We start from the raw sequence: 27,209 nt of genomic DNA, 5'->3' as shown, positions 1-27,209 counted from the left end.
TATTTGACTTCTGATTCTCTTGCTTTTGCCTCCTAAAGCGCTGAGATTATAGGCCTGTGCTGTCAAGCCTGGCCTGTGATTACTCCTCTGGCAGGAATTCTGTGACTTTGGAGAGCAACAGACTTGTGCATCTCTTAAGTCTTGACCCCCCACCTTTCTGATTTAAGAATCTGGGCCAAACACAAACCTTTGAAGTTCTCATACACTTCGCAACATTCTGTAAGTCAAATGATTATAAATGTCATGCCTGAGACAGCTCTGGCAGGGTTCAGGCCCCAAAGGCGGGGTGGAGGGGGGTGGCAAGACCCATATGATACAATCTGAGGTTGAATTGGGATGACTGCCTGTTTATTGAAAAAAGAGTGCTGTGAGTTCAAGGCCAGCCTGGCCTACAAAGAGAGTTCCAGGACAGCCAAGGCAGTTACACAGAGAAACCCTGTCTCAAAAACACAAAAACTGGAAAAAAAGAAAAAAGAAAGAAAATAATACACCTTTTATACTCTATAGTGCACATAAGATTAAGTGAGAGAAAAGAGGCATATGAGCTGGGGTGTGGCTTGAGATCAGGGATTGAGGAAGCTAACATTGACCTTAACACAGTCATAGACACCAGTCATATGTTAATAGAAGGGCCACAAGTTCCTCTTGCCACAGATAAGAATGACTCCTTTTTTAGCAAGCAGGAACTTTCTTCAAGCCCCTGAGAGAATGAGAATTTTTGTTTAAATATCTGATCTTGAGAAAGGAGCTCTCTTGGGGGATCAGACACTCCATTATAGAATATTACAGTGTTTTGTATTACTTAGTTTATCCAAAAGCTAAAGCTTAAAGTGAGCAAAGACAAAGGTAGACAAATATTACTGTGAACCCAACTAGACCTTAGGAATTTATAAATCTTGATTATCAAATATACCTTATTTATCAAGAAAATATTATTTATCAAACATACCTTATTTATTAGGCAGCAAATGTTAAATTTCCTAACAGCTTGATGTTAACTTGTATGGGAGTAGGCAGAGTTATCATGATATATGGTTCCATGGGGATTTTTTTCCAAAGAATTATTTTGTTTAGGGAGGCTGCCATTTTATTGATTCTCATCCTTTAAAGCCCGAACAAAATTTCCCAAAGGAAAAGGCATAAGGGAACTCCCATTACACATAGTGAGAATCACCAAAAATGAAAGCCAAAGGCTACTGGAGAATTATGATCTGAAAAGTAGAAATGCTGGGACTTTGTCAAGCACCAATGGTCACCATACGGTCCACACCACTGTCACATAATTTCAAAAATATGTATTCTTGGAAACCTTATTATTTTTATGTATATGGGTGTTTTGCCTGCATGTATGTGCAACACCTGTGTGCAGTACCTGCAAGACCTGCATTACAGGTGGCTGTGAGCCACCAATGCAGGTGCAGGGACTTAAACCTGGGTCCTCTGGAAGAGCAACCAGGTGCTCTTAACCGCTGAGTCATTTCTCCACCCCAGTTGTTACATAATTAAGTAACCCAGTGTCAAACTGACCAGCACTCGGGAGGCAGAGGCAGGCGGATCTCTGTGAGTTCGAGGCCGGGCTGGACCGATAGCCTCCGAAACAATACAGAGAAACCCTGTCTCGTAAAAAAAAAAAAAAAAAAAAGAAAAAGAAAAAGAAAGAAAGGAAGGAAGAAGAGAAAAGAAGAGGGTAGAGTTTGTGCCTGGATTTAATTCCCCAAAACTACAAAATTGGGTGTGGATACGGAAGAATCGCAAGTTCAAGTTCAACATGTAGGTCGTTGAGGCCAACTTAGCCTACAGAAAACCCTATCTCAAACAAACAAACAAAAAAAAACATTTAAAAAAAAGTGGAGCTTATCCTACCAGCCACAGCTCCTATCTAAAGGTCAGACAGGACAGAAAAATTACAGGTAGGAACATTAAACATATTTTCCAATCAGTTTATGATTATTCAGAAACAATAGCAGCAACAAAAGGAAATGACCCGGTGCTGGTGTAAGAAAATGTGGAAGTGTGAATGGGGAACTCTCTCTTGTTTATTCTGTACTGCTATTGCCAAGGCTAGTTTTAAGGTTTTTTTCTTGGTGACTTTTGGCAGATTTTTCTAAGGATTGATCTCTTGGGACAAATGTCCCTGAATCTGCCAGTTATTGGTTATATGGGAAACATGATATCGAATTTACATGGTTACAGATTTGACTGGGTAGTTGAGACAAGAAGCAGAGAATTCACTTGGAACATGATGGAGTAGTTTATCTTAGTGTTATAAAACCTTAAAAATGTGATAAAACCTTCTGGAAACCTGTAAAGTGTGATGAAAAAAAACATTTGGGGGACAGATTTAGGCAGAAGAGATCATGGCCTATGTAGTTCAAGTTGGTCCGCGAAGTTGCTTTCAAACCCCTTGTAGGAAGGGGTGGAGGAATCCTTGAACACGCTATGTTACAGAAGATGATGACCTTGGATTTTCTGATCTTCCTGTCTCCATCTCCCCAACACAAGAATTACAAGCTTGTGCCACTACGCCGAATTTCAGAATTGTTTTAAAATAGATTTCTGAACGCTTGAAAGTTTGAAAACCTTGAAACTTAGCTAGGTTTGCGCAAGATAGTTAGGAAACTACATTTCCCAGGAGTCCACTCGGCAAGTCTCCACACTCACCCGGTCGCTTCATCAAGAAGTCCGCTGGGAAATGTAGTGCTTGCAGCAGCGGGGCACACATCGCTGGGGAAGGAAGGCGGGAAGTGCGCCGCCGGTGGCAGGACAGGGACCGGACAACGACTCAGCACACCCCCAATTTTGTGCGGTTGGAGAAGGGCCCAGGTCCTCTGTACCTAGCGGAGCGAGGTGCCAGTAGGGTTCACGCGCTGGCGAGCTGCCTGGAGGTCCCTGACGGGAAGGTGCCAACCGCAGGGGGTCGAGCTCGAACCTGCCCCACCCTGGCTGCGGCCGCGCCGGGAGGAAGCGCGCAGAGGCCGAGTGCAAAAGTTTCCTTTTCTGCTTTCCCGTCAGCAGAGCAGCTTCAGCTAACCGAGGGTGGGGATGCATGACTTCAGTCGGAAGAAAGCCCGGGAGCCCAAGAGGCTAAAATAAGCGACTTCCCGAAAAAAAATTTAAAAACAAACAAAAAAACCAAACCAATACAACAACAACAACAAAAAACCTCTCCCCACCGCTAGTCATGGGCAGCCGCGATCACCTGTTCAAGGTGCTGGTGGTGGGGGACGCCGCTGTGGGCAAGACGTCGCTGGTCCAGCGCTACTCCCAGGACAGCTTCAGCAAGCACTACAAGTCCACCGTGGGAGGTGAGAGGCCGCGGGCGCCGGGGAGCAGGCTTCGGGGCTTGCAGCCGGCAGCCTCCGGGTACTGGGGTCGTCTCTGGGGGCTTCCCAGCCAGTGCCAACTGCCGGCAAAGATGGGAAACGGAGAAGGTGGAGGGGTCTGAGTAGGGCTGTTCACAGCAGCCAGCAGCACCCTCCCGCAGCCATACGCTGCCCTGAGCAACTTCTCCAATCGGCAGAGGCCGTGGTTCAAGTGCAAGCTGAGGAGGGTTATCCTGTGTCTCACCAACATGAGACAGGTGTTGAGGAAGGTACCGACTTGAGCTGAGGAGGAGAGCCCAGGGGCTAGGCAGTCAGAAGGACCGGATGTGGGGAAGATTGGGAGACAGATTCTGGTCAGGACTGATGAGCCCTGTGGGTTGCTTTAGTAAAGATAATTCGTGGGCTTCGTGGGAAATTGTGAGGAATTCAAGCAAGAATGTGAAATACACTCCGAGTGGCCTGTCTTCCCACCCTTCTTCTCTCACGCTGGGGAAGGGAGGGAGGAGGGAAAGGAACTCCAAAAGTTAATTAATTTCTTTCCTAGTGTGGCCTTTGAACCTAACTGAGCTGTACCCCCCCACACACACACACACACAACCACTGCAAGTAGAAGTTAGTTAACCATGTGGTGATGGGAAAGACTAACCTAAAACAAAAATACAAATTTTTATTTAAAACTCGCACCAACATAGATTTTGAAAGCATGTGCCAGTGTTCATATAAAAGTTGTTTTTGCATTAACTATTTACTCCGAAATGAAAACTTTAAAAAATATTTGGCCAAGTATGGGAGAGATGACACAGTGGGTAACGGAGCTTTATGCCAAGCCTGACGCCTGAGCTGGAGTCCCCAACCCCACAAGATGGACAGAGAAGAGACTCCCAGCATCTGTCTTCTGACCTCCGTGGGAGCACTGTGGCATGAGCATCCACAGACACACACTGTAAAACATTATCATTTTTCAAGAGAACCTGACAAAACTAAGGGCTTACTTAGCATTTCAAAGACTGTGTTCCTAACTACTTTGCTCCAAAATATGAGTCACTGTTTCATGGATTTGGGTTGAAAGTGTTCTTTGAATTAATTCTTAGTTTTCCTACAGCATGAATATAATCGATTCTGGCAAGTTTGGGTTTGTTTGTTTCCCAGCGTTTGTTATACATTCTCCCTAGTTTTTACTTCGGTCACAGATGTAGAAGAGTATGTTTTCAAACTGAAACTGCTGTTTGTCTCCTTGACAAATAGCTTTTCCTGCACAGTGTGGCTTCCTGTGCCTTTAGCTCCACACTCGGGAGGTGGGGCAGCAAGACCTCAAATTGGTGCTAACCTGCACTGCACAACGTTGGGAGGTTCCCCACGGATAGTTAGTGGTTCAGCCCAAGGTCATGGAGTTTTAGCATCTCCAGACCCCATGACAGATTCCAGGACAGCTCTTAAACTTCATCCTCTGGAACCTTTTCAATTATCCCATTGTGTCTGCCTGACACAATTACGAACGCTTATGGAGGACAGAGAGTTTTTTGCTGTGTTTTCTCATCACACTATTTGATTAGATACCAACAGTGACGTTGAATGTGGAAGATACAAAACTAACCACACCTCAACTTCATTTCCTTCATCTGCCCATCATCTTTTCCTTGAGAAAACCCCCTAAGAACTCCCAAAGGTCATTTAACCTGCGAATAGGAATTATTTCCATAGTCACTCCCACTTGCCTGTTCCTAGTCATGGAGATAACGAGTATCAAATAACTTGATCTGATGACGGAGGAGAAAACACTGAATGGCTATGAATTATGTGTCCTTCACTGATACACTGTGTGGACTCATCTCCATTTATTGAAGGCTTAAATCTAATTGGAGTTTCAAGATCCAGGGGTTGTCATTGTGTATTTAATCTGAGCTTATCCCTGGTTTTGTTGTTGTTGGTTTTTTTGTTTGTTTGTTTTTGTTTTTGTTTTTTGAGACAGGGTTTCTCTGTGGCTTTGGAGGCTGTCCTGGAACTAGCTCTTGTAGACCAGGCTGGTATCGAACTCAAAGAGATCTGCCTGCCTCTGCCTCCCGAATGCTGGGATTAAAGGTGTGTGCTGCCACCACCCAGCACTTATCCCTGTTTTGGTTTTGATTTTTAAAAATAAAACACATTTATTTTGTGTGTATGTATGTATGCATAATGACATCCATGTCGAAGTCAGAGGATAATTTGTAGGGTTTAGGTTGTGGGGACTAAATTTGGGTTGAGAGGCTTGGCAAAAAGTACCTTTAGCTTACCCACAGAACCATCTCACTAGCCCATCCCTGGATTTTTTTTGAAAGGCAGATTTTTATTAAAGTATACTATGCATATATTTTCAGTGGACTTTGCTCTGAAGGTTCTCCAGTGGTCTGACTCAGAGATGGTGCGGCTTCAATTGTGGGATATTGCAGGTAAAAGGGAAAGATAAGATGGGAACAAGGGAAGAAATTATTTAACCAGCAGGCTGCCTGGGGTGGGGTGGAGGTAGTGTGGAAAAGGAATGGCAAAACCAGTATCTTTTTTTCCCCCTGAAGCTGCAAGTTTGAGCTGCTCTGAGCTTTTGAGGTGATTTTGGAGATGTCCTGCCCCAGAGACAAAGAGATGTGGTGCCATCTCTATGGGTGCTGCTAAGGAGGCAGAGCATCCAGGCCACCCACGGATGGATGCTTCCCTAGTAGGAGGGTGCCCTCTGCATCTTCAGCTGACTTTAGTGAGAAATAAGAGCTCCAGGAAATAAGACAATGACCACGGGGAATCCTTATTATGTGCTGTTCTTCCAAGTATTTCAAATTGACTGGTTCACTAACTTTGTCATGAAAGCTTTTATCATACTAGACACAGGACAGATCTGAAGTGCTCAGCCTGATTTTCATAAAGTCACATAGATGATAAGTGGCAGATGGGGATGTGGACATTGCAATTTGGATACAGAATCTGCAGTGGAAGTGATTGAGTTTACTAATCCCTTAATGGGATAGATAGAGTCAGAAGGGAGAGGTAAGGGCCCTCTCTGATGTATACAAAGATGCCCTGTCCTACAGTGAAGGGAGAGTAGAGGGTATCGGAGAGGGTGACCACTCCAGACTCACCTTTTGAGAGCCTTCTCTTCCTTCCAGGACAGGAGCGGTTCACCTCTATGACACGACTATACTATCGAGATGCTTCTGCCTGTGTTATTATGTTTGATGTCACCAATGCCACTACTTTCAGCAACAGCCAAAGATGGAAACAGGATCTGGACAGCAAGCTCACACTACCCAGTGGAGAGCCAGTGCCCTGCCTACTCTTGGCCAACAAGGTGTGTGGCCAGTTTAAGTAAATGGCCCCTGGCATCTATCAGTGGCTAGAGTAAAGGTATCTAAAAGGCTCTGTGTTTCTGAACATGCATATCCTCTTTCACTTTTTTGTTTTTTAAGCTAGAATCTGTATAGACAAGGCAGACCTAAACTAACAGTTCTGCTTCTGTTGTCCATTACCATAATTAGTGCCACTATGTCTGGCCACCAGCATGCCAGCATGCCTGTTTGTCCCTTTCAAGTTGGCAGTCACCTCCACTTTCTTTTGAAGAGATATTGAGAAAGTGACTTTCTGTTTGTTTTTTTCTGTCTTACATTTTGTGTGGAGTATGTTTTGTCTGCATGTATGTTTATACATCATGTGTGTTCCTAGTGCCCAAGGAGACCAGAAGAGGGTGTCAGACTCCTTGGATCTAGAGTTACACAACACTACGAGCTGGCACGTGGGTGCTAGGACTTGAACCTGGGTTCTCTGAAGAGCAGCCAGTGCTCTAACTGCTAAGCCAACTCAACATTCCTGAGAGTGACTCTTTTGTTTTAAAGGGAGACTCTTGACTGCAGATTTTAGATGTTGGTGGTCTCAGTCATTGTTTGAAAATTGTTCTAAATGTACAGATTCCTATGAAGATTATGGTATTGTCACTTATATATTTCCTTTGTCAGAGTGATCTGTCCCCTTGGGCAGTGAGCAGGGACCAGATTGACCGGTTCAGTAAAGAGAACGGTTTCACAGGTTGGACAGAAACATCAGTCAAGGAGAACAGAAATATTAATGAGGCCATGAGGTGAGTAGCTCTTGGTGTTCTGGGGACACACACACAGACTGTGACCCTCTTTTCTGATTTCTGAGCAAACAAGTACAGATGAAGCCACTGGAATGCCAGTGTCCCAAAGATAATTGAGGACAAAGGGGTGCTTAAACCTGGTGTCCTTCTGGAGTTCTGCCTGGTGATAAGACAATGCCAACTGTGTCTTCCTTTTCACTGTCTACCTTCTAGGGCCTTACTTTTCTTATTTTCTTTTTTAAAAGAGTCCTTGTTGAAAAGATGATGAACAATTCCAGAGAAGATATAATGTCTTTGTCCACTCAAGGGAACTACATCAATCTCCAAGCCAAGTCCTCCTCTGGCTGGACATGCTGCTAGTTCTGTTTTCCAGGTAGGTCTCCGAGTCTTCCCACCTCTTGCTGTTGGTTGCCCACCAAACATAAAAAGCCTGGAAGAACATTTGAACTGCTTCTTGTCAGCTGCCCAGAAAGGAGGCCCATTGGGACTTGGGAAAGGGACCTATGTGCACTTTGGTTGCTCTTGGATGTTGCCTCTGACTTACTGATGGCCCGTGTAGTCCAGTTAGACTTCCTATGTGACAGTGATCACCTCATCCCCTAACTGTGGCATGAGTTTATGGGAAGGATTTAAAATTAGCACCTGTGTGTTTGTTTGTGTTTGTGGTGTTGGGGATTAAACTCGGGGCCTTGTACATGCTGGGCAAGCACATTGCTACTGATGTACATCCTAGCTCTAGCATCTGGGTTTGAAAATAACTCTCAGGGCCAGCAAGGTGGCTCAGTGCATAAAGGTATTTGCCACCCAGCCAGAAAACCTGAGATCAGTCCCTGGGGCCACGTGTTGGAAGGACTGGCTCATATAGACTTGTCCTGTGACTTCCACACACTCACCATGGCACACTCATGCTCTCACACATACAGAGTAAATAAGTAAATATCAAAAGTACAAATAAAATAATTCTCAAAGACACTTGTGGTGCATATGCCTAGAATTCTAGTAACTAGTTGGCTGAGGCAGGAGGATTAAACTTGATTGGACAATTTGATCTATATAGCATAAGATCCCATCTTTAAAACGAATAATAATAGCACTATAAGGTTAGTTCTCACCAATATTTTGAGATTTTTTTTCTAGTTGATGTAGAAAAACACCATGAGCTCAGACTGAGGGGAAATAAGATCAGATAGCCTTTCAACCAAATTCCATTTTCTTTCAGATTCTTCCTGTATTGGATTTGACATTTCAACATTAGATTCTGGAGTGCATTAGATATCTACTGGTTTAGGGCTATTGTGGTGAAACAGGATCACTGTATATCTGATGTTTTAGTCATAATTAACTTTACCTTGTCTTGGCTTCAAGCATAGTCAAGCTTTGGGCTGGAGAGAGGGTTCAGCAGTTAAGAGCATTGCTGCTTTTAGGAAGAAGAGGAACTTGACCTCCAGCACCCACGCTGGTGACAGTCACACTGGTGGCACTCACACTGGTGACTGACTGGCGATCACCTGTAACCCCAGATGCAAGGGGATTTGTCACCTGTGTTCAAATGCATGTACAGACATGCACATGCATACATGACATGCACATACCTATACATAATTAAAAATACATCTAAAAAGCAAAGCAGCAAAACAAGGTCATCTTCAGTCACATTTTTTAAAAAAGTCAAACTTTTGGCTAGGAGTAGTAGTACTCCTCTGTAATCCCGCCACTTGGAAGGCCAAGGCAGGAGAATTTGAGACCAGTCTGTGCTACTGAATGAGACTATGTTTGAAAACAATAAAAAGAGCCTGGAGAGATGGCTCAGCTACTCTTCCAAGGGACTAAGGTTCAATTCCCAGCACCCATGTGGCGGTTCACAATGGACTGTAACTCCTGTTTTCAGGGGATCTGACGCTCCCTCCGGCATCCTCGGACATTGCACTGCATGAAGTGCAGAAATACATGCAGGCAAAACACCCATGTGCATAAAATAAAGGTTAAAAAGCCAACAATAACAGAAACACTTCAGCTGTAAAACTACCTATTGGCTTTTGAAACGGGATCACACTGTATTGTCCAGGCAGCTTCACTCTCCCAAGTGTTCTGATACAAAGCTAGCACCACTGATGCCCGTTGCCCAGCCTTTTCTCACCTCGAGATTCTCAATATTGCCATCTTCAGATAGTGTTCTGACTACAGCTATCCTCTCCTGCCTCCCCTTGGTTTTTATAGAAAGCACCTTAACATTCACCCAGGCAGACTCTAAACCACAATCACCTCGCTTCAGTCTCCTGAGTGCTTGGATTAGAGGTGGACACCATCACTGCCAGGCCTAACTGTGGTGGTTGTAGAGACAGAAATGTAATGGAGGATGTCCTTCTGTGTCTATGTTTCTCTTATTGGTTGATGAATAAAACACTGGCCAATAGGGGCAGGAAAATAGGCGGGACTAGGAGACTAAGAGAATTCCAGGAAAGGTAGGCAGAGAGGCGCCGCAAAGAGACATGTAGAGACTGGGAGGATAGGACACACCAGGTGTTCTCTGGTAAAATAAGGCCATGTATAAATACATAGATTAGTAGCTATGGGTTAATAATTAAGACAGAGCTAGCCAATATGAAGCCCTAGTCATCAGTCAACGATTTTGTAATTAATTTATCGTCCATGTGTTTCTTTGGGGTTGAGAGGGGCAGCGGGACCTGGTAGGACAAGAAACTCCAGTAAGAGAAATGTCTTAACAAATTTCATTTATGTGAAGAGAACATTGATTTTTATGAACTTATTTGAATGACTGAAAAAATTACAGATGGGAACTCGGCTTTGTATTCATGGTAGGTAGTACTTATTGGCCTTTAGTATATGTTTGTTAAAGAGCTGTTTATGCTATTTATTCAAGAGTATTGTGAAAATGGAAAGGATCTTTTTCTTTTTTGGCCTTTTGAGATGAGGTTTTGTATCAGGCCAGTATCAAACTTGGTATTTAGCCAAAAATGACCCTAAGCTTTGTATTCTCCTGCCTGTACCCCCCCAAATTCTGATATTTCAGGTGTCTTCTATCACATCCAGTCTTTGTAGACCTGGGGCTGGAATCTAGGGCATCATGCATGTTAGACAGACTCTCCCTCTGAGCTACATCCTCAGCCCACTACCCTGTTTTTAAAAGAGTACAAACACTCTGTTAATTTATTAATGCTGGCTGCTTAAGTACAATGGCCTGTAATGATGCAATTCCTTTCTTGTTTATTTTTATTGCTTTTTTGAGACATGGTTTCTCTGTGTAGCCTTGACTGTCCTGGAACTTACTCTGTAGACTAAGCTGGCCTCAAACTCAGAGATCTGCCTGCCTCTGCCTCCCTAGTGCTGGGACTAAAGGCGTGTGCCACCATCCCTGTTGTAGAATATTAGTTAAAGATGTATTACATTCTTGTATGCTATGGAACACTTGATTAATGATGCAAAGATGTGTTGCATTTGTTTAATTCTGGGAAGCTGTATTACTTTGCCTGCCTAAAACACCTGATTGGTCTAATAAAGAGCTGAACTGCCAATAGCTGGGCAGGAGAGAGAAATAGGTGGGGGTTGGTAGGCAGAGAGAATAAATGGGAAGAAAAAAGAATCCAGGAGCAAGAAAAGGAGTGACAACACCACGGGTCAGCCACCCCGCTACACAACAAACCATGGAGTAAGAAGTCAAGAAAGGTATATAGAATAGAGAAAGAGGCTGACTGTGGTGGTGCACACCTCTAATGCCAGTACTCTGGAGGCAGAGACAGGCAGATCTCTGTGAGTTTGAGGCTACTCTATCTACAAAACGAGTTCCATGTCAGCTTCCAAAGCTAAACAGAGAAACCCTGTCTCGAAAAGAAAGAGATAAAAGCCTAGAGGCAAAATGTAGACAGGATAATTTAATTTAAGAAAAGCTGCCTAGAAAGAAGCCAAGCTTAGGTCAGGCATTTATAAGTAAGAGTGAGACTCCGTGCGTATTTATTTGTGAGCTGGGTGGTGGGCCCCAGGAGAGTAAAGAATACAATAGCATAAGAGTAAAAAAACCAACTACAATGCCCAGCAAATGATTCAATTCTTTTTTTTTTAAACATTTATTTATTTATTATGTATACAGCATATGTTTGTATGCCCGCAGGCCAGAAGAGGGCACCAGATCTCATTACAGATGTCTGTGAGCCACCATGTGGTTGCTGGGAATTGAACTCAGGACCTCTGGAAGAGCAGGCAGTGCTCTTATCCTCTGAGCCATCTCTCCAGCCCGATTCAATTCTTTTGTTGTTGTTGTTGTTGTTGTTGTTTTTCGAGACAGGGTTTCTCTGTATTGTTTTGGAGGCTGTCCTGGAACTCGCTCTGTAGACCAGGCTGGCCTCGAACTCACAGAGATCCGCCTGCCTCTGCCTCCCGAGTGCTGGGATTAAAGGCGTGCGCCACCAACGCCCAGCCCATGATTCAATTCTTAATAAAAAGAAAGAAAAAAAGAAGAAAGAAAAAATACCATCAATACTGCTTGAAGATATAACCATTCTTTGTTGTTGTTTTATGATATTTTTCCCCTTGAGATGGGGTCTTATGTAGCTCAAGTTTGCCTAAAACTCCTGATCTCCTGCTGGGTTTACAAGCATGTACTATGCCTGGCTGTGACCATTTTAAAAGATGAACATTCTTTCTTTCCCATTTGTTGACTCAGGGTCTACATGCCTTTTTGAGCATTGCTAGAGGCTGGCTTGACAGTTTGTCTAGGTTTTCTCTCATAATTGGGAGACATTATAATCCTAATCCTCATTAAAGGAGGACCTGAGGGCCTAGGAGAGGCCTCGGTGGGTAAAGACACCACACAGGCCTACCAGCCTGAATTTACTCCCAGGGCCCATATGAGAAGCCCTGCATTCCCTGTGGAAAGATGTCAGGTAGAAACAGTGGGCCCACAACTAGCAGACTGGATAGTATGTAGCACATAGTGCAGCATAGGCCAGAAACCCTGTCTCAAAATCAAGGTGGAAGGGGAGAACTGACTCCTAAAAGTTTGTCCTCTGACCTCCCCAAGCACACTGGAGTGCATGTACCTGCACATACATACAATGACCAGGCTGGTCTCGAACTCATAGAGATCCACCTGCCTCTGCCTCCCCAATGCTGGGATTAAAGGCGTGTGCCACCAATGCCTGCCATGGAGGCATTTTCTAAATTGAAGTTCTCTTTTTCCAAATGACCCTAGTTTGTGTCAAGTTGACAAAAACAAAACACAACACTGACCATCATGTTAATATACTTAGAATATGAACACTGGGCCGTGCTATGTTTTACTCTGGCCTTTTTGAGGGGCCTACCACCCAGCTCCCAAATAAATCACACACGGTGGCTTATTCTTAGACATGAATGCCCAGCCTTAGCTTGGCTTGTTTCTTGCCAGCTTTTCTTAAATTGTCCCATCTACCTTTTGCCTCTGGGCTTTTATCTTTCTTGCTTCTGTATATTTTACTCTCCTTCTTACCCCAGGGCTGGCTGTGTGGCTGGCCCCTCCTGTCCTCCTCTCCTTGTCCTCTTACTGCTCTTCTTCTGCCTCATTCCTTCTGTTTATACTGTCTGTCTGTCTGTCTGTCTGTCAGGTGTCAGACACGCCTATCCTTGCTCCTGCCTCACTATTGGTTGTTCAGATCTTTATTGGGACCATGAGGTGTTTTAGACAGGCAAAGAATCACAGCTTCACAGAGTTAAATTTATTTGGCATAAACAAAAGTCACATACCTGCAAATACTATTCACACATTGGACTAGGGAGGTGGCTCGGTCACTAAAGTGCTTCCCTTGCAAGTGTGAGGACTTAAGCACTCACTCACATAGCAATCAGGGCAGGCAGCATGTGCCTTGGGCTTGCTGGCCTGCCACTCCAGCTACTCAGTCCATCTCGTCTAAGGACAAGATTCCCCTCCAGACAACACATATATTCTCTCCCTTTCTCAAATAGGAGACAAAACTATGAACAGAAATGTGTTATAATCCCCAGAGCACTCTGCCACACAGTACCATGTGGAGTCTGCTAGAGACAGAGAGAAATGAGCACTTTACCTTGCAACGCAGCATAGCTGTGCCAGCAATTCATTCCCTAAGTATTGTTTTACCTCTTTGTCTATCACTTAATTTCTACTCTTGCGAATATGTCTCCTGATGGCTTCGCTTTGTTTGTGCATTGCTTGGTTAGGTTTTAGGACTGCTGTCTGTTTCTCCACCAGTCTACTGTAGGCATTCTCTACTATACCCCAGCCACATCCCATACAGCCCTTATTCCTGTATATTTTCTACTTTCTTGTGTCCTAAAGCCTGCTCTTTTTACTGATTAATTATAAACTTCTGTTACCTTTAACAATCTCCAACAGGATCCCAACTTTCCCTTCCTAGCTGTTTTTTATGTGTTTTTGATTTTTGAGACAAGGTTTCTCTGTATAACAGCCCTAGCAGTCCTGGAACTAGCTCTGTAGACCAGGCTGATCTTGAACTCACAGAGATCTGCGTGCCTGTGCCTCTGGAGTGCTGGGATTAAAAGAGTGTACCACCGCTGCCCAGCTCCAAGCTATATTTTACAGATCTCAATTTTCTTTGCTTTTTTTTCAAGTTAATCTGATACTTTCTCCTCCTTACAATTTCTAGTTCCTAATCTTGCCAACAAAAATCCAGGTCTACTCCACACCGTCCTTGGTTGTTTGCCCTCCAATAGTTATTGAAGATGAGGGGCCATTGTTATTGATCAGCTAGTGTACGGTGGCAGTATCAAACAGATGCAGTTATTCTCCTAGCCCATACCTTACTCAGAAGATAATACAGAGCTACACCTGGAGTCCAGAGCTCCTGGACGGAGGAATTATTTTCTTAACTACATAGTCAACACTACTACATCCAAGTCCCACTTGAACACTGCCAGTATGTCAACTGAAGAATACAGCTAATAAAAAAATAATAATAAATCGGATGGTGGTAGTACATGCCTTTAATCCCAGCAGAGGCAGGTAGATCTCTGTGAGTTCGAGGACAGCTTGTTCTACAGAGTGAGTTCCAGGACAGCCTCCAAAGCTAGTGTCTGAAAAACTAATTATGATGATGATAATAATAACAATAATAATAATAATAAGTCAAGCAAAGAAAAATGACCAAATGTGTAAATCTAAAGAAAAACCAATCTGAAATGCTATAAATAAATAAAAAACAGCAAGTCAAATAAAAAACTATGTTAAGTCTCAGCAATAGAGCAGATGAGGGAGAGGATAGAGTCTCTGCACTTGACGACAAGATGGGAGAACTGGAACAGTTCAACAAGGGCAAAGATAAAATAAGAAAATTCCAGTGGGAATTCCAAGAGATATGAGATACTCTGAAAAGACCAAAACCATGAGGTATAGGCACAGAGAAAAATCTCACCCTAAAGTCATACATCTTCAAAAGAATCATAATAGAAAACTTCCCAGAGTTAGATGTCACTCCAGATACTCCTCTTGTCAGTTATAATTAAAACACTGAATATACAGACCAAAGGAAGCGTGTTGAAAGCATAAAGAAACATCAACTCACATGTAAAGGCAGGTCCATCAGGATAACATGAAATTATTCATCTGAAATATTAAAAGCAAGAAGTTGCTTGGAGTGATGTATTTCAAATTCTGAAAGATAGCGGCTACCAACCCAGAATACTATGCTATCTGTCAGAATTAAAGGACAATAAAAAACTTTCCAGTATAAAAATAGACTAAAGGAATTTGTGATTACTAAGCCAGCTCTGCACAAGAGAGTTGAGGGAATCCTTAAAGAGGAAAAACAAGGCCACAGGAAAGAATAAATCATACTGGAATAATAATAAGCAATAGAGGCAAAGCAAGGAGCAAACAGCACAACACAATCAACACAATGGCAGCAATCAGCACTTAACCTTCAGAGATAATTGTCAATATTAATAGTCTCAATCCCTCAAAAGACGTAGACAGTATATTGGATCCAAAAAGCAGAAGCTGCCGGGCGTTTGAGGTGCACGCCTTTAATCCCAGCACTCGGGAGGCACAGGCAGGCGGATCTCTGTGAGTTCCAGACCAGTCCGGTCTACAGAACGAATTCCAGGACAGGCTCCAAAGCAATGCAGAGAAACCCTGTCTCAAAAAAACAAAAACAAAACAACAACAACAAAAAGCAGAAGCTTCCAAGAAACACACCTTGCTATATTACCTTATGGTGAAATGGTGGAAAAAGGTATTCCAAACAAATGGTCCTAAGAAACAAGCCAATGTTGCTATTAAAATATCTGACAAAATAGCAGCTATAAAGAAAAGTGAAATTTGCAAGAGAATGGATTGAACTGTAAAATACTATATTAAATGATACAACCCAGGTCTAAAATGACAAACGGCACATGTTCATCTCATGCGAATACTAGCTTTGAATTTTTAGATATGTGTGCTTAATTTGCAGAGCTCAGGAAGCTAGACAGGGCCCATGAGGGAGTGGATAGTAGAACACATATGAAAATAGGAGGAGGGAATACTGGGGACTAAAGATTTAAGCAGGGATAGCAGTTTAGAGACAGGAGAGAAGGGAGTAAGAGTAGCAAAGCTAATAGTATATGGAAATCAACCGCTTTGTGAGCTAATTAAAAATATGACTTTTTTTAGGTTTTATTTTTTATGTGTGTCAGTGTTTTACCCGCTTGTATGTATGTGTGTGCATAATGTGCACGTCTGGTACTCTGGGAGTTTGGAAGAGAGCATCAGTCCTCTGAACATAAAGTTAGAGACGGTTGTGGGCCACCATATGGGCACTGGAACTCAACTGGATCCTTTGCAGCAGCAACAAGCAGTTTTAAACCATTTGAGTAGAGGGGCTGAAGAGGTGGCCCCATGACCAAGAACACCTATTGCTCTTGCAGAGAACTCAGGTTTGGTTCCCACAATACACATGGTGGCTCCCAAACGTCTGTAACTCCAGTCCAAGGGGATCTGATGCCTTTCTTGGTCTCTGCAGGTACTGTATAAGTGTGATGCACAGACATACACAAAAGAAAACACCCTATATATAAGAAATAAAAATATATATTTAGAAGAGTTTTAGTACAGGTATTCTGCATGTGTGGACTACGCTCCTCCCAGAATACACGAGTGATTGAGTGAAAATCTCATTTCTGGGTGTGTAGTATTTCCCTGTAAATTATTTGTCAGGGAACTCCAGAAGCCCCAAAACAATAGAGGCTTGCCACTGCTCTTGGTCGTCCACCAGAACTAGATAATAAGACTCTGTTGATGAAAATACAACATACTTTAGTTGCAGGACATAATGAAACCGAGCTGAAATTGACATGATAGCTTTCATAGTGGATAGCTTTCATAGTGAATAGCTTCCATCGGGCCAGGCAAGGCTACACAGACAGATGAGGGAGAAAAGCCACCAGTAAACCTCATACCACAATTCTGGAATGCCAATCAACATATGCCCACTGGCATAATAGTGGCACAAAGGTTATGAGAGTAACTGACTACTTTGGGATTGGATTTGAGGCCTGTCCCACAGGAGGAAATTCATGCCTGCAAACTTTGTCAAAAGTCTGAGGCTTGGAAGGCCTTAGTCCCTAGTGGGGAACATACTACAGTTATCTCACCAAATAGACATGCTGCCAAGCTGCCTGCTAAACATTTATGTTCATACACATAGATTACTGTTGCCCTCAACATAAGTCAGAGAAGCTTGTCTCTGCAGTGGTTAGCAGTTAATGTAGACTGATAACTGTCAAATTGCTAAGTGATTACTGAGGGCTCAGCCCCCAATAGGACATCTGTTATCAGCCACCACTACCACCTACCCTGATCAAAGGCCCAGTGAATATCAAAGAAGAAGGATCAGAAAGAACATGAGGGCTGGAGGATTGAGAAGAAAGCTGTGAAATGCCATCTTCTGGACAGGACGAGGGCATTGCACTCGTGAACTCACTGAAGCTATGGCCACCTTCACAAGATCAAGCTAACTACATCAGTCAGGCAGCAGCAATTGAACTCACTGGGTTTTCAGAGGAAAAAGAGAGAGAAAGAAGACATAAGAAGTGTAGAGGGGGATGTGTTGGGGATGCATGGGAGGAGTAGGGATGAGTGGGGATGATGAAGACAAGATACATTGTTTAAAATAAAGACTTTCTATTTATAGAGATACATTATTTAGAATAAAGCCCCCTCCAACCACTCAGGTAATTTTTGGCCAATAAGAAAATGCAAGAATTCTCTACATTGTTTTCTGAAAACTCCAATGAATGACTGAGAACAGGGCTGCCCTGGCTTTGTTCTTTGAACAGGAGGACAGGTGACTAAATAAACAAAGGAGAATAGCCGTGGGGCAGCCAATTGGGGCCATCAGCATCTGAGTGAAGATTTGTTCTTTATCTTTACTAAGTATCCAGGATTATTCCACAAGGCTTCCGTAAGTGACTGGTAAGGTGCAATTGAATTCCTCATCCTTAAATTTCCCTCCCTGTTTTGTTGTTGTTATTTGAGTCAGAGTCTCAATGTGTAGCACAATTTGGCCTAGAACTCACTATGCAGTCCAAATTGGTCTCAAACTCTAAGCAATCCTTTTGCCTCAGCTTCCTGAATGCTAAAATTACAGGCGTGAGCATTGTCTCCAAATTAACTTCATTCGTTACATGGTCTGTCTTGCTTCTTTGGGGCACTGCCCCATTCTTTCTGGGGGTTTTCTTTTCTTTTTTTCTTTGTAGCTCTAGCTGGCCTACAACTCACTAAGTAGACCAGGCTGGACTCAAGCTTCAAGAGATCTGAATGCCTCGACCTTTGCCTCCTGAGTTCTAGAATTCAAGGCATGTGCCACCATGCCCAGCCAATGAGGCTTTTCTTATCTGCCATCCTTTTGTATGCAGTAAGCTGCATTTGACACGATCTAAGAGCACGATTATAAGATGAAATTCTGTAAAATCTGGTGAGCCAATTGCCCAAGGAAACAAACCTCAGTGTTACCTAGGATTACTAGGTACCAGAAGATTCCTCGACTAAGTAAATTACTCACCACTAAATAGAGTCAAGCAAGATGTCACAAATCTACAACTCAGGAAGCTCAGGTAAAACTGCAAGTTTCAGGCCAGCCTGGGTTACAAGACAAGACCCTGTCTCAATAGATAACAGTAATCATCATCGTCATCATCACAAAATAACTCCCAAGGCTGCAAGTGGGGGAGGAAAGAAGTCACTAGAAAACCATCCATCAGAACTCTCCATGTATTTGCCATTCAGACATAAATACCAGAAAATGCAGACTCTGTCTAGATATGACCTGGTAGGAAAATTCTGCTGTAGTTTCGAGAGCAATCTGGAGAGTTTCTGCATGATAGTGGTGCGTGTACCTGTTATACGGAACTGTCTCACATGAGATTGTGAATGCTAGTGAGTCCCAACATCCAGTTCCAGCGTGGGTTCTGAAGGCCAGAAAACTGGGAGAGCCATTATTCCAGTCTCATTGAAGGATGTCAGGCAGGGCTCTCTCAAGCTTGAGAGAAAGCAGTCTTTTGTTCTACCGGGGCCTTCAGCTGATTGGCTGAGGCTTCCCCACATTAGGGAGAGCTGTCAGTCTGCTTTACGCAGTCTACCAAGAGCATTTGGCCAAATACCTGGACTCTGACTCAGCCAAATTGACATGAAATTAATTATCCGCACATTCTTTATAATTCCTAGGCAGTAACCGGCAGCATTTTGATACCTTCACACAAATTGAATTTGATCCCCATTCAAGTTAAGAACTAACTCTGTTGAGTGGAGATAAAAAGGAGAAGGATGTGAAGATTAAGAATTCATGATTTATGATATGAACCAGAAGAACCGCATTTTGTCACTCAGATCTGCAAGGTGTGTGTGCTTCTTCAGCTGTCTTTGAAATAAGAAAACCAACAGTTCTTTCTATTTTATGCTTGAGGGAACAAATGTCTCAAAATTTGACTGACTGCAAGGCAGCTGGTTGCATTTGTAATTGAGCCAAGACATAACTGCACGTCTTCTCATTCCCCAGCTCTACTCTGTCACTTGGGTTTCTGGGAAACATTTGGCCTAAAAAACCCTTTTTAGAAATTAAGCTCAGACATTTAGAGAAACAGAACTGAGTCCTTCGGGGTTTTAAGCTCCTGATTTGTGTTAGGTGTATTGCTTTTAAGGACGCATCCCTGCATAGGATAGAAACACGTTATTAAATTTGGGGCAAACAAGCTGTAACTTGAATAACAATCAGTACAGGCACTTTGTACAATGTTTCAGCGACCAGTTGTACTGCGATACATCATCAAGTGTAGTGAATATCTGGGTTTCATTTGTTTGTTTGCAAGTCCAGGGACTTTGATGGTTATTCTAATTTCCAACAGCTGCTGGTGAGAGCTAATGTTAACTTGAGTTAACCACATTTTCCTAAACACCCCACACAGACCATTTTTGTTTTCACAATGACTGTAAGAAAGAAATACAGCTGGGCAGTAGTGGCACATGCCTTTTATCCCAGAACTCAGGAGGCAGAGTGAATTCAAGGCCAGCCTTATCTACAAAGTGAGTTCCAGGACAGCCAGGGCTCCACAGAGAAACCCTTTCTCAAAAAACCAACCCCCCCAAAAAATATAGAAAAAAGAAAAGAAATACCTGAGGAAAGTGAAGCTCCTTGATCCATTTTGTGGAGCTAAAGGTCAAACTCTGGGCCCCATGCACAAGTTCTCTAGACTGAGCTGTGCTCCAGCCCTACTTAAGTAACAGATTCTTTTCCCCACAACTGGTGATTATTCCAACAGTGGTCATCAAATATTCTATTTCTTTCTAATTTGAAAGCACAAATGAAAACAACATTTAAATTAAGGATGTTTCTGGAATGTGTGTTCTATTACACTGATTCTCATACACTGTCAATAACGTGTTGTCAGTGTGTAGGTGTCTTAAACTACATGTTGGCATTGTCAGGCAAAGCATTTCTAATTTTCTTCCTATTTTTTAAAAAAATTCTTGACATTTATTCTCCGGAATAAACTTGAGAGTACTAGTAAATTCTGTGTAGATTTGGGAGATTTGTTGATTCATGTGCGATGATGCAAGCTCGATCCCTGGTGTGTGCCTATAATCCTAGCACTTGTACAGTGAGATGGGAGGTGGAGCCAAGAGGATGTTGGAAGTTCCTGGGCCTCTTAACCTAATACATGCAGGGTAGCAGAAGCCAGAGACTCTGTCTCAACAAGGAAGGAATAGAGAAGCAACTCCTAAAAGTTGTCCTCTGATCTCCATGTGTGTACTATAGGGCATAACTCATGCGCACATACACACAAATAAATACATATTAAGAATTCATATGCATATGCATATATATATATATATATATATATATACACAGATGAACTTTTGTGTAATTGTTAGTTTAGCTCTCTGGTTATAATTGGCTGACTTCTTTTTGGGAAAAAATCATACCTATATCATATATACACATTGCTTTCCTTTCAAAATTAATTTATTATTGTATGTATGTCTATGTGTGGACCTCTGGGCATGTGGAAGTCAGAGGATAACTTACAGGAGCCTGTTCTCTCCTTCTAACATGTGGGTCCCAGGGGACTGAGTCCGGTTGTCAGGCTTGGTGGCAAGCGTCTTTATGCACTGAACCATCTCACTGGCCTTCTTTTCTGAGACAGTCTTGCTATGTAGTCCAGGCTGACCTAGAACTCACTCTATGACTCAGGCTGGTCTGGAAGTGTGATCTTAAGTACTGGGATCACAGGTATGTGTTACCACACCCAACAAGAAGGGAGCATATTTTAAAGACTTTGCATTTAACACCTACAAATCATATGGAGCCGGGCGTTGGTGGCGCACGCCTTTAATCCCAGCACTCGGGAGGCAGAGGCAGGCGGATCTCTGAGTTCGAGGCTGGGCTGGACGGATAGCCTCCAAAACAATACAGAGAAACCCTGTCTCGAAAAACCAAAAAAAAAATCATATGGCATACACTAAACCTTGGTTATATGAACAAATGAATGGGATACAAGAACTAAATAAAATTTTAAAAGAGGATGACAGTTCTTTTCCTGAGTATATGAAATGGGAGGGGGGAGATCATATAGCCCAGGCTTACCTCAAACATTAAGTATACCTGCCCATTGTCTTATGTGTCTCAAATGTTTTCTGCAGTTCATGGCTTTTAAACAGAGTGATCTCACATTTGTTGATGATGAATCTGCTTGTGGTAGCTGGAATTCTGGGTTTAGACGTTACACAACCTGTCTGTACTTTGGGAAAAGCTCTGTGTGGAATGATATGTGGACCGTGTATTAAAAAGATAATACTACCTGTTGCACCTATCACAGATCACAGAATAAGGAAAGTGAGGGCTGCTCTAGTGATGTAAGCAGGGATGGGGTTGTCTTAGTTAGGGTCTCTAGTGCTGTGAAGAGACACTATGGCCACAGCAACTCTTACAAAAGAAAGCATTTAATTGGGGTGGTTTGCTTATAGTTCAGAGGTTCAGCCCATTGTCATCATGGTAGGGAGCATGGCAGCATGCAGGCAGACATGGTGCTGGAGAAGGAGCTGAGAGTTCTACATCTGATCCACAGGTGGCAGGAAGTGAACTGAGACACTGGGCATAGCTTGAACATAAGAGACCTCAAAGCCCTCCCCCACAGTGACACACTTCCTCCAACGAGGCCACATGTACTCCAATGAGATCACATCTCCTCATAGTGCCACTCCCTATGGGCTTATGGGAACCAGTTACATTCAAACTTCCACGGTGGTAATGGAGAAAAGGCAGACACCATGACTTGGCTATAGCTCCCCACCGCCACCAAGTTCTAGTAACTCGATCCGCAGCGTAACTGTCTTGACAGATGATAGGACATTTAAGAGGCCGAGTACATGTAACCTAGAGGAGGGTCATTAGTTCATGGAATTACCATCCTCATAAATAGATGGATGTCTTTCTCTGTAGGGTGGATTAGCGTGGTCTCATGGGAATGCAGTAACATGGGGCTGGATTAACCACTACCAAGAGAGTGGGTTGCTAGGGCGGGTCAGCTTCCCCACTCTCGGTGTCTCGTATATGTATACGCATAATATATATATTATGTATATAAATACACACATATATATATTCTTCCACATATCCCCCACTCCTCCCTCACATTTCTACCATGAGCTGAGGTAGAATGAGGCCCTCACCAGACTCTGAGGAGATTCAGGAACAATATTCTAGGCCCTCCAAGACTGAGCTAAACAAATTCTCTTTCTTTATAAATTATCTAGCCCCAGGTATTATATTATAGCCACATAAACTGTACTAGGTCAGTAAGTAAAAAAAAAATGTACTTTAGGAATGCAATGAAAAAAATAATCAAGAGGTTTTGCACATTGAAGGCTAACAGTGATACACGGAGCTGGAGTCAGGAGTATCAAGGTGTGAGATCAGGTGACTAAGAGAAAGATGGCCTGGGTAGCAAAGGAAGAAACAATTAAAAGACAACCTGAAAAGAGAGAGAATTACTTGCATACCTCATATCTAATAAGGGGTTAGTGTCCATGTATATTAGAAACTCATAAAACTTGATAGCAAGAGTCTGTATGTTCCAATTAAGAATGGGCACTGCATCTGAATAGATGTTTTCCCTAAAAAAACAAACAAATGGACAACAAGTGTATGAAAATGTGCTCAGCTTAACTAATCATCAAAGAAAATGTTAATTTAGGTTAGAGAGGTAGTTCAGTTAGAAACATTTGTGGCTTTTTTTTTTGAGGACCCGAATTAAATTCCCAGCACCCACAAGGAGACTCCCAACCACTTGGTGGCTTACAACCATTTGTAATGAGACCCAGTGCCCTCTTCTGTTGTACAAGCATATATGCAGACAGAACACTGTATACATAATAAATAAATCTTTAAAAAAGAATTTTAAAATATAGACATCAAATACATTAATAAAACTTTTGAAAAGAAGTCAAAAGATAATAAGTATTGGTGAAGATTTGTAGAAAAGGGATTCCTTTATAGCGTTAGTTGAATATAAACTGATAAAGTCATTATGGTGACAGTATTAACATTCCTCAAAAAAGCTGAAAATTTAGGGTGAATGTACTTTTCACAAAGACTGACGACATGTTCAATTTCCCAGGCCCCTCATGGTAGAAAGTTATCCTGTAACCGCCACATGTGTTCCCTGGCACACACAGGATGTATGCATATACATATACAAAAACATATGAATAAATAGTGTGATTTTAAAACGTAAACTTTGTCATTTGATCCAGTATTGTCACATACACAAGGGAAAGGAAACAGAGGGGTAACTACGCCCCCATATTTATTATGGCCTTACTCATAATAATGAGATATAGAATCAGATTATATGTCTATGACGGTTGCATAGATAAAGTAGATGTGACAATCATAACAACAATATTGTTCATCCTTTAAAGAAAGGAGATTGTGCCATTTATGATAACATGGAGGACGTTATACCACATGAAATAAGTCAGCTACACAAAAACAAGTATTTCACTTACATGTGAAATCCTGAAACGTTGAACTCATGGAATATAGTAGAAAAGTTATTCCCATGGGACAGAGGTAGGGGAGATGCAAATGGATATATTTTATAGACCTAATAATGCACAGCATAATAACCACAGTTAATAATGGTGGACTGTCTTCATGAAATGTTCTATGATAATAATCTTAAATATTCTTACCACACCACATGCAAGGTGATCATTTCATGCCATATCCTGAATATCATGTACTACTGAAACACATACAATTTTTACTCGTCAGTTATGGCTTGATAAATCTAGCTGTATAACTGACATATGGGGGGCATTCAGAAAAGAATGTGGGTAAGGGAGGTGATTTGTTTAGCATAGGTAAGTTGAGGTTCTGGATAGCCAAGTGGAAATGTGTGGGTTTAAGACATTGTGTTTACTGGGCTCAAACACAGATTCATAGGGAGGCAGCACAGGTTGGTGGAATCACCCCTATCCTGTGCATGGCTGGAGTGAATTCCTTGGTTTTTTTTTTTTTTTTTTTTTTTTTTTGGTTTTTCGAGACAAGATTTCTCTGTGGCTTTGGAGGCTGTCCTGGAACTCACTCTGTAGACCAGGCTGGCCTCAAACTCACAGAGATCCGCCTGCCTCTGCCTCCCGAGTGCTGGGATTAAAGGTGTGCGCCAGCAACGCCTGGCTCCTTAGGGATTTTTAAGGGGTCCTAGAGAGAGGGAACAGTGTCATGGACACTCACAGTGCTGCAAGCTGGCTACACTCTGGCCTCGGCTCGCCTTTCTCCATCCGAGGAATACGATTGTTGATAGAGCATTTATCAGGATGATGTTGGTGTACTCAGCTATAAAGAATAGGGCAAATGGTCCTTGTTAACTCTGTTCCCTTGGTGATTTCTGTTGGAGGAATAAGGCTGCTGTTGGACTTTGAGTTTGTTCTGTAGTGAAAACAATGTGATCCCATCCAGTGCACACAGTACTCCATAGATACAGACTACATTCGCAAGTGACCCCATTTTCTCCTCTTGTTACTGTGCTAACCTTGTGAGGTAGGAAAGAGCAAGCATCATTTATCTTCCCTTTACTGAGGAAGTCACTGCCCAGTGTGTTTGAAATTTGTGAACACAATCTAGGTTGTAAATCACAAAGCTCAGTCAGGTATTCTTCTTTTTAATATAACATATTCCTTTTAATTTTTGAGAATTTCACCAGGCATGCTGGCACACATCTGACCAGCATAGGAAGAGACTGGCAGACCTTGGATCCTAGAGTTTGAGGTCAGCCTGGTCTACAGAGCAAGTTCCAGGACACCCAGGGCTACACAGAGAAATCCTGTCTCAAAAACCAGAACAAAGTGACAGCACAAAAAAGTTTTAGGAATTTCATACAATGTATTTTGTAATTCCCTTCACTCATCCTTATAAATGCTCCCAGATCCGCTCCCATACCCATCCCACTAAATTTTGTGTTGTTCATATATTTCTGGACCATCCTCTGAAAAGTGGTGGACCTGTCAGGAACTACACCCCTAAAACAATGGCTTTCCCTTCCGGAGAAACCATCAACCATCCACAGGCATTAAGTTACAAATGGGGACTCTTGAAAGTGTTGACAGGCTTGATCTTGTACAGGCCTTGTGCAGACAACCACAACTGTTGTGAGTTCATGAGGGTAGTGGGCTTGTTATGTCCAGAAGATATGGTTTCACTCCAGCTTCAGGCTCTTAAAATCTGTTTACCCTGTCTCTGCAATGGCCCCTGAGCCTTATGGACAGGTTAGTATAGATACCCCATTTGTAGCTGAGCACTCCACTGGAGTGTATTCCCTGAACTTTGGTTGACTAGCTGTGATTCCATTGTCCACTACACAAAGACACTTCTCCAATGAGGCCTGAGAGCTGCATTAATCTGTGGACAGAGACACAAATTTAGAGTGCATTTTGGCACTCTGTCCACTTAATCCAATAATAGAAGTAGATTCACCCTTGGGCCTGTAAGTTCCTCAGTTGTGAATTCCTGGCTGGATTTAGTGCCGGGCATCTGTTTCCTCTTGTGAAGCAGGCCTTAAATCTAACCAGAAAGTGGTTACTTACTCACATAGTATTCATGCCACTATTGCATGCATGGGGATATCTTGCCCAGATGGTCATTATTGAAGTTCACAGGATTTACAGCTGGCATTTTTTCCTCCAGCAGCCTATACAGCACTTCCCAGTACCATGAAAGCTGCCCACCAAGACAGACACTTCCTGGTCAGTACCAACTTGATTTTTCTATGTCTATGACCAATGAGCGTGGTGTCTTGAGCAATACAACCTTGTCATGGAATCCTGGTTGTATTGCTTTGGAGGTATCTGGAACACTAGGCACTGGACTTTTATTTGGCAATCAATAGCTTCTAGGGACAGCATGTGTGTATGGTAACTCCAATTAAACTTTTTTTTGTTTTGTTTTTCTGTATTGTTTTGCAGGCTGGCCTGGAACTCACAGAGATCTGCTTACCGCTGCCTCCCAAGTGCTGGGATTGAAGGTGTGTGCCACCAACGCCGGCTTCCAGTTAAACTTTTAATAAAATATGAAGTATATAGTAGGTTTACATAGGGCCTTTTCAAACATCCCAAATGTGAGCTATTCTTCTCTCTCACCTTCCTTAGCTTTACTTACCATCCTGTTCCTCTCCCCACTTAATTGTCCTTCCCATTATTTCTATTTTCCCTTAATATCACCTATGTTTTACTACCTCTCCTTCCTTAAGATATCTCTTCCCTCTTCCCTTTCTAGTTTTCTGGATTCTACAGCTACTCCAAATTAAACACACAAATCTAAATATTTAACCCTAAGATCCACGCATTAGTGAGACCATGCAACATGTATCTTTCTGAGCCTGGGTCACTTCACTCAAAATGATGTTACCTAGCTCCATTCATTTACCAGCAAATTTCATTTTTCTTCACAGCCGAATAGAATTCTATTGTGTTTAGGAGCTAGGCTGTTTCACATAACTATTGTGAATAACTATGACCATGGATGAGCATGTGTCTCTGTAGTAGGAAACAGAGTCCTTTTGAGTATATGCCCAGGAGCTGTACAGTCGAATCATTTGGTAGATCTATGTCTAATTTTCTGAAGAACCACCCTACTGATTTCCATAGTGGCTGCACCAATTTGCATTCTTTTTTTTTTTTTTTGAGACAGGGTTTCTCTGTATTGTTTTGGAGGCTGTCCTGGAACTAGCTCTGTAGACCAGGCTGGCCTCAAACTCACAGAGATCCACCT

General features: G+C 42.6%; 1 protein-coding gene across 10 annotated transcripts; it reads left to right on the top strand.

Annotated features, from left to right (window-relative positions):
- Nucleotides 1–2,626: 2,626 nt before the first annotated feature.
- Nucleotides 2,627–27,157, top strand: Rab29 (RAB29, member RAS oncogene family). Of its 10 annotated transcripts, XR_002381619.2 has the most exons (9): nucleotides 2,628–3,305; nucleotides 5,678–5,749; nucleotides 6,455–6,636; nucleotides 7,298–7,419; nucleotides 7,665–7,792; nucleotides 17,722–17,857; nucleotides 19,109–19,279; nucleotides 26,127–26,185; nucleotides 26,405–27,157. XR_002381619.2 is itself a non-coding variant. In XM_021223737.2 (6 exons), exons 1-5 carry the CDS (start codon nucleotides 3,182–3,184, stop codon nucleotides 7,777–7,779), a joined length of 615 nt encoding a protein of 204 aa, XP_021079396.1. In that variant the 5' UTR covers nucleotides 2,627–3,181; the 3' UTR covers nucleotides 7,780–7,792; nucleotides 26,130–27,157. The 10 variants fall into 10 exon arrangements, 5 of the variants coding, with proteins under 5 accessions (XP_021079396.1, XP_021079397.1, XP_021079394.1 ...); XR_005874058.1 differs by having other exon boundaries at nucleotides 26,127–27,157; XR_005874059.1 differs by lacking the exons at nucleotides 17,722–17,857; nucleotides 19,109–19,279 and having other exon boundaries at nucleotides 2,627–3,305; nucleotides 26,130–26,185.
- Nucleotides 27,158–27,209: the final 52 nt, after the last annotated feature.

Source organism: Mesocricetus auratus, unplaced genomic scaffold (assembly GCF_017639785.1).
Source record: "Mesocricetus auratus isolate SY011 unplaced genomic scaffold, BCM_Maur_2.0 Super-Scaffold_100676, whole genome shotgun sequence".
In the NCBI taxonomy this organism is placed as follows: Eukaryota; Metazoa; Chordata; class Mammalia; order Rodentia; family Cricetidae; genus Mesocricetus; species Mesocricetus auratus.
This window is presented reverse-complemented; position numbering and strand designations above follow the sequence as displayed.